General features: G+C 46.7%; 1 protein-coding gene across 1 annotated transcript in view; it reads left to right on the top strand.

Annotated features, from left to right (window-relative positions):
• The window catches only part of LOC144480400 (transient receptor potential cation channel subfamily M member 1-like), a 35,799-nt gene extending 24,314 nt beyond the window's left edge, over positions 1 to 11,485 (top strand). The window contains exons 9-12 of the mRNA XM_078199806.1: positions 2,216 to 2,360; positions 2,831 to 3,021; positions 7,733 to 7,865; positions 10,108 to 11,485. Coding sequence (XP_078055932.1) covers positions 2,216 to 2,360; positions 2,831 to 3,021; positions 7,733 to 7,865; positions 10,108 to 11,485 — 1,847 coding nt within the window. The remainder of the gene's footprint in view (positions 1 to 2,215; positions 2,361 to 2,830; positions 3,022 to 7,732; positions 7,866 to 10,107) is intronic.
• Positions 11,486 to 13,280: the final 1,795 nt, after the last annotated feature.

The following is a 13,280-nucleotide window of genomic DNA, read 5'->3' as shown; positions in this document are numbered from 1 at the left end:
CTTCCCTATCCCCACGGACACGGCCCCCCCCCCACTTCATTGAAGGGATGTTTACCCACCCCACCTCCCCGGCAAAGATTGCCAGCATTGGGGACCTCCCAATGGGACCCACTTCATGATCCATCCCTCATCCCCCAGCCCCCTCCTGCCCCCCCTCCCCTCTTGGCACTGTCCCTGGCACTGCCAGATGGGCAATGCCCAGACATGTGCCTGACTACTGGGGGCTTCAGTGACCTCCAAGACCCCAGGCATGGCCATCACACCTGGTCTCCATTTGTGGGCTCCCACTGTGCCCAAGGATTGGAAAATCCTGGGAGCTGGGAGAATCCGGCCTCAAACAGACTCTGCATATTTAAATACTCGTTTAAATATGCTGATTGGTTCCCGCGAGTATGTCTAGCAGCGGTGGGTAATACGATACCGCCTATGCAGAACTGGCTAAATCACTAAGCGGTGATTCTCCAGCCCCGCCGCGCTGTAACGCGTTCTGCGCTAGGCATGATGCAGCTGGAAATGTGCAGCTAGTCTGTTTTTCCCCGCCTGAACTCTCTAGACTTCATTCTTCAGGATTGCGGCGTTATTTTGTTTTAATTATGTATGTTTTTGATTTTGTAGAGATCTGCTCTCATTTCCTGTTTTGCTTTATTCATTTTTGCACGACATGATGGGATCTTGCACTAGTATACGCCATGGAAATTAATCGTAAGTGTGAAACATGTATATGCTGCTTGGGGAGAGAGTTAGTTTGTATTGTGGGTATAATTTGATGATGAAATACGATATTTGCATTTGTGATTCTGTTTTCTGGACACAAAGGACAGATATAAACCTGCCAGCCTTTAACTGAGATTTTTCTGTTTGTTATTAAGTTTAGTTTGATCTTAAAGGGTGTCAGTTTTTACGCTCGCTGTGGTAAAGGCAGTGGCACAGATGATGTTATTGCCTCATTGATTATTAGCCTTGGTTTCCTGTGTCACGAGGTTTTACTCATTTCAAGGTGCTATCCATGCAGGCAGATTAACTCACACACGTGTGCAGGGATGACTGTGTGGACTTGTATCTACATGTCAATGTTTGCTCACAACAGTCTCTCTGCTCCTCTTAGCTCCACAAAAATGTGCTACAATTCTACACTGCGCAAGTGTGCCCCCGCGGTGTGGGCGGATGTTGTTGTGGGCGGGTGTTGGTGTGGGTGGGTGTGACCCCGCAGTGTGGACGGGTGTTGGTGTGGGTGGGTGTGTCCCCACAGTGTGGACGGGTGTTGGTGTGGGTGGGTGTGCCCCCGCAGTGTGGACGGGTGTTGGTGTGGGTGGGTGTGCCCCCACAGTGTGGACGGGTGTTGGTGTGGGCGGGTGTGCCCCCGCAGTGTGGACGGGTGTTGGTGTGGGTGGGTGTGACCCCGCAGTGTGGACGGGTGTTGGTGTGGGTGGGTGTGTCCCCACAGTGTGGACGGGTGTTGGTGTGGGTGGGTGTGCCCCCGCAGTGTGGACGGGTGTTGGTGTGGGTGGGTGTGTCCCCACAGTGTGGACGGGTGTTGGTGTGGGTGGGTGTGCCCCCGCAGTGTGGACGGGTGTTGGTGTGGGTGGGTGTGCCCCCACAGTGTGGACGGGTGTTGGAGTGGGCGGGTGTGCCCCCCGCAGTGTGGGCGGGTGTTGGTGTGGGTGGGTGTGTCCCCACAGTGTGGACGGGTGTTGGCGTGGGTGGGTGTGCCCCCGCAGTGTGGACGGGTGTTGGTGTGGGTGGGTGTGTCCCCACAGTGTGGACGGGTGTTGGTGTGGGTGGGTGTGCCCCCGCAGTGTGGACGGGTGTTGGTGTGGGTGGGTGTGCCCCCACAGTGTGGACGGGTGTTGGAGTGGGCGGGTGTGCCCCCCGCAGTGTGGGCGGGTGTTGGTGTGGGCGGGTGTTGGTGTGGGCGGGTGTGCCCCCACAGTGTGGACGGGTGTTGGTGTGGGCGGGTGTTGGTGTGGGCGGGTGTGCCCCCGCAGTGTGGGCGGGTGTGCGGTGCCCCCGTGTTCTGATTATCCTCTTTTTCAGTCCACATGACAGCTGGATATGAGGTCACCTTCTTTGTTCCCTTAGTGATGAGGGGCAAACAAGAAATGGAAGGAGGGAAGTTACTCTTTCCTGAAGTAACTGTCAATGAAACAGAGCATTTGGTTAATCTTTGTGTAATTCCTTGTTTTGACCAAACTGTGAGGAATTTCTTTTGCTGTAGCGCCTTGTGGAGAGAATCTATTTGATGATGATGGGAAGCGTCTCCCGCCCTGTATCCCAGGAGCCTGGATTATTCCTGCTATCATGGCTTGTTACCTGCTGGTCGCTAATGTCCTCCTCGTAAATCTGCTGATTGCTGTCTTCAAGTAAGCTTCCGAGTTGAAGCCCTATCGTAACTGACGGTTTAAACAAACTGCAGATTGTAATCAGTCTCACAGCAGCGGATCATTTCTCACATTTCTACAAAGCTCCAGTACTGATTGTCCTCCCCACCATCCTCTCCGGATAAAACCAAGGTTCAATACATCGTTTCCGGCTTCATTTCTGTTTTACTTTGAGGCACCACCCCGCCCCCTCCCCCCCCCTCCCCCCACACACACACACACACCCCCTCCCTCTCCCCTGCCCCGCTTCCATTCCTTGCTCTCTCCTTCAATCCCCTCCTCCTTCCTCCCCTGCCTCTCTCTTTACCCCTCCCCTGCCTCTCTCTTTACCCCTCCTTCAATCCCTTGCTTCCCCTTTCTCTTCTCCACTCCTCTGCCCTGGACTGTAGACCCTGCTCCTTGCTTGGTTTTCTGGTTGCGGATTGTTGATTGAGATGTCCTCTGTTCTGCAGCAACACTTTTCTGGAGGTGATTTCCATCTCGAACCAGGTGTGGAAGTTCCAGCGCTATCAGCTGATCTTAACATTCCATGAAAGGCCGGTCTTCCCTCCACCGCTCATCATCTTCAGTTACCTGTCTATGATCGCACACCATTTCTGTCGCAGGAAGAGCAAGGAGGTGGAAGAACGAGATCGGGGGTTGAGTGTGTACATTACCATACCAATAATAACCTTGCCTTACACTCCCATACAACAGTTCCATCCCCAACAGCTATTGCAACCCAATCTCTGCTGCAAACTCCTTCATTTCCTCCTGACCCCCAGGAATTCAGTGTTATAATCCCTGGACCATGTGCAAAATAGCCAAGTGACAAGTGAGCTAGGGAGATAAAAACATGACTGAAGGAGTGATGTGAGAAAGAGGGACTCCATTTCATGGGACCAGTATTCATACTGGAAGGAAATGTACCATTGAAATGGACACCACCTGAACTGGGCAATGACCAGAATCCTAGAGAAAAGGAGATAGGGCAGTCACAGGACTTTTCATGAGTAAACGGCTGAGGACTTTGGTCAGAAAAGTAGAACAGATAATAAAACAAAGGGAATAGAGTGTAGTAACACTTCAAAATTGTGCTTTTAGTATCCCTGGGACAGAGAAAACTAAAATATGAAAATTAATTTCAGCAGGAAAGAGAAATAATGTTTGAAGTAAAACATTGCAGCAGAACCGGCTGCATTGCCCAAAAAATCTTTATCGAAATGCACGGAGATAAAAGACAAATTGAATGGATTGTCGACACAAATTCAGTTTGGAGGGTGTGACATAGTCACCATTACTGAGACATGGCTGCAAGAGGATTCGGATTTGGGAACTATATACACCAGGCTACGAAGCCTACAGAACATTTGGGAAAATGGTAAATGTGACAGAGTAGCCACAATGATTACAAGATGAAATCACATCAATGGCAAAGGAGAAAAAAAAGTTACAGATTCTTTACAGTGCAGAAGAAGGCCATTCGGCCCAGTGAGTCTGCACTGGCTCTCTGAAAGAGCTTTCTATCTAGTTTTACCACCTCCCTACCTTATCCCTATAACCTTGCACATAGCAAAGGGCAGGCAGGCAGTGGGGACTTTATAGATCGATGGGGGTGGGTGTTATCGTAACAAAAAATGGCAGTGTTGTTTTGGTGAGAGAACCATCGTGTTTCTCTCCAGAGAAATTCGCCAGTTTTCTCTTCAGCTTTTTATGACACTCTGTCAAAAAAAATCAAGGAGGCATGTTTCAGGCCGTCATTTGGGGGGGGGGGGGGGGGGGGGTCAACACGCGGGCAAAAGCCGGTTGCACAGAGACTGGGGTGCCATGCCACTGCCTCTCGGCACAGGTTGATACTGCTGGGATGACACCACACCCATGCCAGCCTGGCAGCGCCAACCTGGGCCAATGATTGGTGGGGTTGGGGTGGGGAAGGGGAGGGGCAGATGATCGGGTGGGGTAGGGGGAAGAGGTGATCTTGCCGGCGAGAACAGTGACTTCTGGATCTTGAGGCCCTGCCAGCACTTGCACGGACGGGGAACTCGGAATCAAGATTTCCCGCAGAATTAAGAAGTGGAAAGGATTTAAGACGGTGGTAGGAGTTGTGCATTGGCCTCGAGGTAGCAGGCGTGAAGTGGTAGATTGTATAAATATGGAGATTAAACAAACATGAAGTAAAGGCAGAATGGTCTTAATGCAGGATCTTCAGAGGCACCTGACTCATGTCAGAACGATAGTGAATTTTTAAACTGTTTCTGGGATAGTTCTCTGCAATAATGTGAGCTAAAAACAATAAGGGGACAGTCCATTTAGTACTGAGTAATGAGCCAAGTTTACCTAACAGCTTAACGCTGCATTAACATTAATCTAATATAGATCACAAAATGATCAAATGTGAAATGGCTACTAACATTTTAGATTTGGGTTGGGCTGACTTCATTGAGATGAGTTCATGGGTGGAATGACAGAAGATCTATGGAAGTGTTCAAAAAACAATTTAATGTGATACAGACCAGTTTATATCCCAAAGGGACAAGAGGTCTACCTGCCAAAAGAGAGAGCCAAAGACAACCAGAGATTAAGAGATAACATTAAAGTAGAGAATGCGTTCAAAAATGCAAAATACCAACGATCCTGGCAACTGGGGAAGATACAAAGAACAACAAAGTCAACAAAAGAGATTAAGAATGATAAAAAGAGACAATGAAAAGAATTTGCAAAGCAAATCAGAATCAACATGAAAAGTTTTTACGATTGTATTAGAAAAAGAGGCAGTCAGGAGCAATGTCCATGAAATAAGAAGATTCTGAACATGCTGAATCATTATCTTGCTTCAGTATTTGCAGTCGAGGCAGAGATTAGTTGGCCAGATATCCAAGAGAAACTAATATTTGAAAGGCCTTGCCAAATTAATGGAAGTGTTTCAGTCAGGGGAGATAGGCTAAACTGAACTTTGTTTTTCTTGTCCTCTGTCAGCAGATGTTTTAATTTTTTGAGGTCAATTTTTAAAGTGACTGGCAGCAAACTTTAGGGTTCATAGAATCCTACAGTGCAGAAGGAGGCCATTCAGCCCATTGAGTCTGCATGACCACAATCCCACCCAGGCCCTATCCCCATAACCCCATGCATTTACCCTAGTCAGTCCCCCTGACACTAAGGGGCGATTTAGCATGGCCAATCCACCAAACCAGCACATCTTTGGACTGTGGGAGGAAACCGGAGCACCCAGAGGAAACCCACGCAGACAGGGGGAGAATGTGCAAACTCCACACAGTGACCCGAGGCCGGAATTGAACCCAGGGTTCCTGGCGCTGAGGCAGCAGTGCTAACCGCTGTGCCACCGTGCCGCCCCCAATCAGAAGTTTTGTTTATTCATACATCCTACAAGATGGTTGTTATAATTAGATACACACAATCATGCAGAAGGAGGTAGGAAAGAAAATAGTTTTACAACTAGGACTAACTTGGAACAAAAAACACAAGATGTTGATATTAATTCAGGTGAGTCCAGAATGTCAGAGTCCATTGAGGGTTCCTTCACATAGGAGATAAAGTTTGAGTGGGTTCAGCTAAATGAAAGCAGGAGTTGCCAAATGCAAAGTTGGTGATAATGCAGTGAGAGGAGGTTGACATACAGAGACTTGGTCTGTTCGACAGGTGATGCATGAATCTTGCAGAGAACCAGGCTTCAAGGAAGTTTAGACTTGAAATGAGCTTTGTTGTCAGCCTGGAGTTCTGCTTTGGTGTTGACAGGCTGAATGTTAACAGCAGATTGCCCTGGGAATCCAGGAATGTAACATTAAAACTTTCCAAAGGCCAAAGGAGCTTAGGTCAAGTGGTGTTGCCCATTGGTGAGTCTGTTTCGGGCTAACAATCACTATATATGTCTCTGGTTAAAATCCATTGTTCACTTTAGCAGATAGATGGTGCTTATTAGCCCCTCCACAAGTGTAACAAGTTTTTTTGTTCTAAGTCCAGGCTGAGGAGACAGACTGAGCTCCTTTGTTTTCCTGATTTGTAACGTGTCCACATGATGATAGGTGTGACGTTCCACAAGGATAAGAGTTGAGTTTTGTCCTATAATTACTGTTGGAAGTTTCCAGAATTGTAGCTAACTTGCAAATCATGTGACTAGTAGTAGCCATGTTTTTGGTCCAGCAATGTCCATTTTTAAAAAAGCAGAGAGTATGGTTTGATTTAAATTATCCTTCCTGTCTTCTGGATATGACATGAGCAAAATTATAGCAAAAAATAATAGCACCAAACAGCCACGGATCCCAGGAGCAGAGGCCCTACATCTCAAGATTTTGAAGGAAGTGTTCGAGAGCATTGTAGATGCCCTAATTATAATCTTCCAAAGTTCTCTTGATTCACAGCCATTCCTTTAGATTGGAAAATTGTCCATGTTATTCTGTTATTTAAGAATGGTGAGGGAAACCAGGGACTTATTGGCCAGTTAGCCCAACTGGTTGGTAAATTACAGGTCTATAGTTAAGGATAGGGTGACTGAGCACTCTGAATATTTGTGAAAAAGCAACTGATGTATTGGAGAGGGAGATGCCTGTGGATTTCTTTCTGGACTTCCACAAGGCATGTGATAAAGTCTCTCGAAAGAGACAGTATGTTATAGTTGAAGATCATGGAATTGAAGGCAAATTGTTGACGAGTTAGCAAATTGGCTGACTGTACCTGGAGTACTGTGAGCAATGCTGGTTACCACCACTCTGGCCTTGGAGGGAGTGCAGCAATAAGTTTACCATAATTATACCAACTCCAAGGGTTAATTTACAAGGAGAGATTACATGAACTAGGATTGCATTCCCTGGAATTTAGAAGGTTAAGAATTAATTTAATCAAAGTTCTCGTGGTGTTTAGCAGAACAGACTGAGCAATAGAAAAGCTATTTCTGCTAGTTGATGAGGTTAGAAATTGGGGCATAGTCTAAAAATTGGAACAAGGTCTTTGAGAAGTGAAATTCGGAAACACTCCTATACGCAAAGGGAAGTAGAAATTTGGAACTCTCTTCTGTAAATGGTCATTGATACTAGATCAATTATTAATTTTAAATCTGATTGACAGAATCTTGTTAACCAAAGGTATTTAAAGGATATGGGATAAAGGTGGGTGTATAGAGTGAGGTCACAGATCAACCATGGTCTCATTGAATGTTGGAGCACGCTTGAAGATCTAAAAGGCCTCCTGACGTACCTGTTCCATCCATCCCTCACTCCCCATTCCCAGCCCCAGCAACATGTCACAATGCTTTCATCTTTGCCTCTTCAGACACATCAGCACTAATTTTTAATAATATTTTACTTGCATTACCTTACCGTGTGTGTATGAATAATGTTCTTACTCCCCCTTCCTTGTGGCAGAGCTAATCCTCAGTGAGGAAGAATTGAAGAAGCTGCAGGAATTTGAGGAGCAGTGTGTGGAACAGTACTTCACACAGAAAGAGGATCAAGAGCAGTCATCGAATGATGAGCGCATTCGGATCACAGCTGAAAGGTGGGTTGTTTGCTTTGATGGATTTGCCTTTCATTCCGAGAATAAATCCTGTCAGGTGTAACTTCTCATTATTGCGACATGTTCTGTTCTGGGCTTTCTGGTGAGAGTTTCCTGCTTCTACCCATGATTCTTCCTCTATACATAGAATGAGAGAACAGGAACAATTCTGCCCTCAAACCTGTTCTGCTATTTAGTTAGATCACAGTTGATCTGTAATCTCAACCTAATCTACTTGCCTCCGTTCTGTACCCTTAGTATCTAGCAATCTCAGTTTATAAATTTTCGAATGAATCCCAGCCTCAGGGTCTGGGGGAAGGAAGGTGCAGATTTGCTTGAATCTTTGTGTGAAGAAGTGCTTCCTGACGTCACTCTGGAAATCCTGGCTCAATGTTATGCCCCCTTGCTCTGGGCTTCCCCACCGGAGCAAATAGATTATCTCGTCTATCCTGTCAAATCCGTTCATCAACTCGGAACTTCAATTAGAAAAGCTTCAATCTTTTATACTCGCTGGAATATTAATGCAAATGTAGGGGATGATTCTCCCATCCTGCTGCGCTGCTTTTGGAGAGCAGCGGTCTGGGAGACTCAAGCGGAGGCCGTTTCGCGGGTTTCCCGCTGGGTGCACTGCCTCCGCGATTCTCCGAGTGCCGGATTTCCGGTGCCATCAGCTCCACGCCAGAAATTGGTGCGGAGCTGAATAATTTATGTAAATTTGAATTTGAACGCAATTTAAATGCCATTAGTGGGCCCAGGACTGAAATCTCTGGGCCCGCTCATGTCTTCCTCCCTCGTCAGCAGTGGTTCACTCCAGTGAAGTGTAGCTCCCCACTTGCGGGGAGCTGGCGGCCTGACCCCACTGGAATGAAGGGGGGGGGCCATCAAGGGAGGGGGGGGGGTGCCCCCTGGGATCTAATGGTCCTGTTGACTGCTGGTGCAAATCCCGTAATGGGCACTAAATCTTGTGAGAGGCCAAAACGCAATTTGCGCTGCTGAGATCTCGGAATGACATCCTCCCCGTCCCCTGCCCAAGAAGGATGTGAACCTGATTTGCATAAATTAACTTCACATTAGCTTGTCGCCACTATTCCTGCCTCATCCTAACTAGCCAGCCAGCCAGCATCACGGCATACCAGCATGAATCACTACCAGCTTTCAAAAACCAGTCGCGGTGACCACACTGGGGCACACCCAGGGGTAAGGAACATGCCCAGGCATTGCCCCCTGGCATTATGGCAGTGTCCCCTGGGAGAGAGTGCTTTTATTTAAATTGGAGATTGCAGTGCCCTTTAGGCCCCGCCCCTCCAGCTGACTGTGTGGGTCTCGATTGCCCTTTGAAATTACAGGGAGCTGTTCAATATGGCGAGGAAGGCCTGCGAGCTTCGCCTGAACCAACACTCATTTTTGGGAAGATTCCGGCCAACGCTTTACACCAATGACCTTTCATTAGAGCTAAAATGTTGGACCCAATTTTTAATTGCTGATGGGGTCAGGAATGGGTGTGGATGTGATTTGAAAATTGTGTTCTTGGGAATGTCTCGATCCTAACCCCTCTAGGATACACTCCAATTCTCAAAGTGAGTGGGGATCCCATTCACCTCCAATGAATGGTCTATTAAGCTCATGCCAGGAGGGCAAGAATGCAAATTTTAATGGTGCATTTGGCGAACCTGGACAGTCTGGCACTTGCCAATGTGGGGCTCGATGCGTGTAGATGTTAAAGTTATTTTGATAAGTGAAGGATCTCAGCACCTGGGGGTCTTGTGTTGAATCATGTGCATTATCTCTCACTAGGCTATGTGGCCACTTTGTGCTTGCTCAGGCTTCTGGCTCTCCCAGCAGCCGCCTGCCCTCTTCTGTAAGGCGAAAGGCCTCATTCTAGCGTTCATCTGCCTTTGCTGGTCATGGTCTATAGGCAACTCCCACCACCTGGTTATGTAGCGTCACTAATCAGATGCAAAGCTCACCTCTGGCCAGATTTGGCCATTTACATTTCAGGATTGTGCTGCATGAGTGATACAGCTGTGGAAATTATCCAAGCATTGGGTTCCTAACACCAAACTGCAAATCAAGCCCTGAAATCAGATTCTTTCTTTACTGGTGCTCTCTGACTTGCTGAGTATTTCCAGCATTTTCTGATTCTTTATGTCAGATTTCCAGAATACACCAAGTGTAATTGCCGTTCGGGACTTCACTCAGAAACTCAATCCCATTCATTTGACAAATGCTTCCCTCTATATTTCAGGGTGGAAAACATGGCGATGCGTTTGGAGGAAGTGAATGAGAGGGAACATTTCATGAAAGCTTCACTTCAAACTGTTGATATTCGATTGGCCCAACTGGAGGAATTCTCTGGTCGCATGGTCAATGCAATGGAAAAACTGGCCGGAATAGACAAGGCAGAGCTAACCCACACTCGCTCTAGATGCCCTTCAGAATGTGATGCCTCCTACCTGATCAGGCAAAACAGCACTGAGGCAACGAGTATGTATCGCTTCCACATGGATGGAGATGACAATTTTGAAGACAGCACGGGCCTAATGTCTCCTTCAATGGGTTCTCAGAGGAAGAATTATTCTACGGTTGCACTGAGGGATGAAAAGGAACTTGCCGAGCAGAAAATTAACATGACACCCAAGCGTCGGTTTGGCCTGCACCAATCCTCCAGCTCCCGGAGGATGAAGAAGAGCAGCCTGAGGCTGGAAGTTGCACAGGAAGCCAGGAATTTCAACTCCTGTGTTGATATCTTTGTTTCCTCTGATGGTTATCCTAGCTCCTTGACCACGAAAGAGGAAGCTAATTACCAAAGGTTCATGCAGGCAGTTGGAGCCGGGTTTAACGGACAATTAGTGAAAGAAGCTGGGTCAGCAGCACGAACAACGTTGAAGGCTTGTTTCTCGTTTCCCTTAGAGAAGTCCAAAAAAGCTAACTACATACCTTCACAAACCTATGATGCATGCCAGACCACAGTGGTGAAGGCTAGAAGCATCATCTTTGGATTGGAAGGTATGGTGTCTGGTCCAGAAGAAAGCTGGCGATCAGACTGTGGCTATGTTATAGACCATGTGCATTCTGCTAGCACCTCTTCTCCAAAGACCCCTGAATGGGTCACTCAGTGCGAGCGCAAGTTTTATAAAAATCTTCCTGAAGAACGAGGGATGGGAGAAGACACCAATCGCCAACCATTGCCATCCTCTCCTGAGACACTGGCTGAACAAAAACAGGAGCTGACAGACACAGAGGATGACATTGACACTGGCAGCTGTACCATGGATCTCTCCCTACCCAGGGCTGAGGTCCCGAGAACAGTCCCAAAGTCCACAAACTTCTTAACAGTCACACCAGATAGATTCATCTCCTCAAGGTCAAAGAGCCTTCATGGACACAGCAGGAAAACAACACCCATGATGGAAGAAAACTTCAAACCAAAACAAGCATTCAGCACAAAAGACCTGCGGCAGGTCTGTGGAGACCCCCCGCAGGTCTGCAGAGACCCTCGGCAGGTACGCGGAGATCCTCGGCAAGTGTACGGAGACCCCCGGCAGGTGTATAAAGACCCCAGGCGAACGGGCAGTAGTCGAGCAGCAGGTCCGAAGAAGAAATCCACTGAGACCTTTTGCTAAAAGATTTCCTTCAACTTTCTGTTCCCTGAAATCCCAATTATTGTCAGATGCATCATCCTTGACAGATTTAAAACACCCTTTGTCTATTTTTCTCATCAATTTCTCTCCTTCCTCCCTTAAACACATTGATCCTTGCCGTGGGCCAGGAAGACCTCTGGTACATCCTCAAATGGCCATTCTTTTGTGAGCCCAGACAATGAATAAAAACATTCACAGGATGTTGGGAAAACTGACAAGAACAGTATTTATTACCGTTCCCGAGTTCCGTTGACAAGATGGTGAGCCGCCGCCTTGAACTGCAATCCTTGTGCTGTTAGGGAAGGAGTTTTAATCCAGCAACAGAGATGGAACGGTGATATATCTCCAAGTCACAAAGGCACGTGCCTTGGAGCTGGACTTGCAGGTGATGATGGTCTGATGCTTCTGCTGCCTTGTCTTCCTAGGTGTTGAAATTGTGGCTTTGGAAAGAGCCTTGGGGAGTTGCTGCTGTACATCCCATAGATGGTACACACTGCAGCCACCGTGCACGAGTGGTGGAGGGAGCGAATGTTCAAGGTGGTGGATGGGGTACCAATCAAACAGATTGCCTTATCCTGAATAGCATTGAGATTCAAAAGTTCCAGGACCTTTCCTGCATCCCCCAGCTCAGTCACATTGTAAATTTACCCACAGATATTCTAGCTCCCAGGGTGGTGATGAGGGTACATTGTTCTTTTTAGATCAGAGAAATTATATCAGATCAATCTTGTTAACATGAACTGTGTTAAAACCCACAAGAATTGAATGAAGTTTAATCTCATTACAGCAAATACTGGACAGCCTGATCAATAAATATATAATTTGATTGAAGCAAATGCAAAAGAAAATAGGTTTTTTGCAAATTGAATGGTTTTATCTATGGATTCCATCCTTCAGGATGTAAATTAAACTGCTGAAGCTGTTTTTGATTCAAGAATTGCACTGATGATGGCATTTTTACTTGCTTTATTCCCAAAATACTTTCTGAAACCCTGATTCCAGCACTGCAGATACTGAATGTTAACTAACAATGTGCTGTAACCGTTCAGACTCTGACTTTCACCCCTTCAGTCAGTGGACCCTGCTGTCTGGATGTGGACACTCGAGTTTGTTTCTTTATACACATTGAATTTGCGAATGCCAAATCTGTAGGTTTAAATTGTCATAGAGTCATAGAGGTTTACAGCATGGAAACAGGCCCTTCGGCCCAACTTGTCTATACCCCCCAGTTTTTACCACTAAGCTAGTCCCAATTGCCTGTGTTGGGCCCATATCCCTTTATACCCATCTTACCCATGTAACTGTCTAAATGCTTTTTAAAAGACAAAATTGTATCTGCCTCTGCTACTGCCTGTGTGTGAAAATATTGCCCCTCTGGACCCTTTTGTATCTCTCCCCTCTCACCTTAAACCTATGCCCTCTAGTTTTAGACTCCCCTACCTTTGGGACTATCCAGCTGATCTGTGCCCCTCATCATTTTATAGACCTCTATAAGATCACCCCTCAGCCTCCTACACTCCAGAGAAAAAAAGTCTCAGTCTATCCAGCCTCTCCTTATAACTCGAACCATCAAGTCCCATTAACTTATGGCAATGTGCAGAGTGGCTCAAAGTACTTGTCTTTCTCATGTTTAAGATTCTGGTTTACATAAAAATACACCTTTTGGTTTTGGACAGTATCTTAGAGAACAATGGTAATAAAAATATTGGGTTTATTAGGACTGAGTTATTTATCTTTTCTAAATCAATCCACCCTCCGCCCCCCCACCTCTATTTAT

The sequence above is a fragment of the Mustelus asterias genome, chromosome 29, assembly GCF_964213995.1.
Source record: "Mustelus asterias chromosome 29, sMusAst1.hap1.1, whole genome shotgun sequence".
Lineage (NCBI taxonomy): Eukaryota > Metazoa > Chordata > Chondrichthyes > Carcharhiniformes > Triakidae > Mustelus > Mustelus asterias.
The sequence above is the reverse complement of the archived record's forward strand: the minus strand, read 5'-3'. Positions and strand labels throughout refer to the sequence as shown.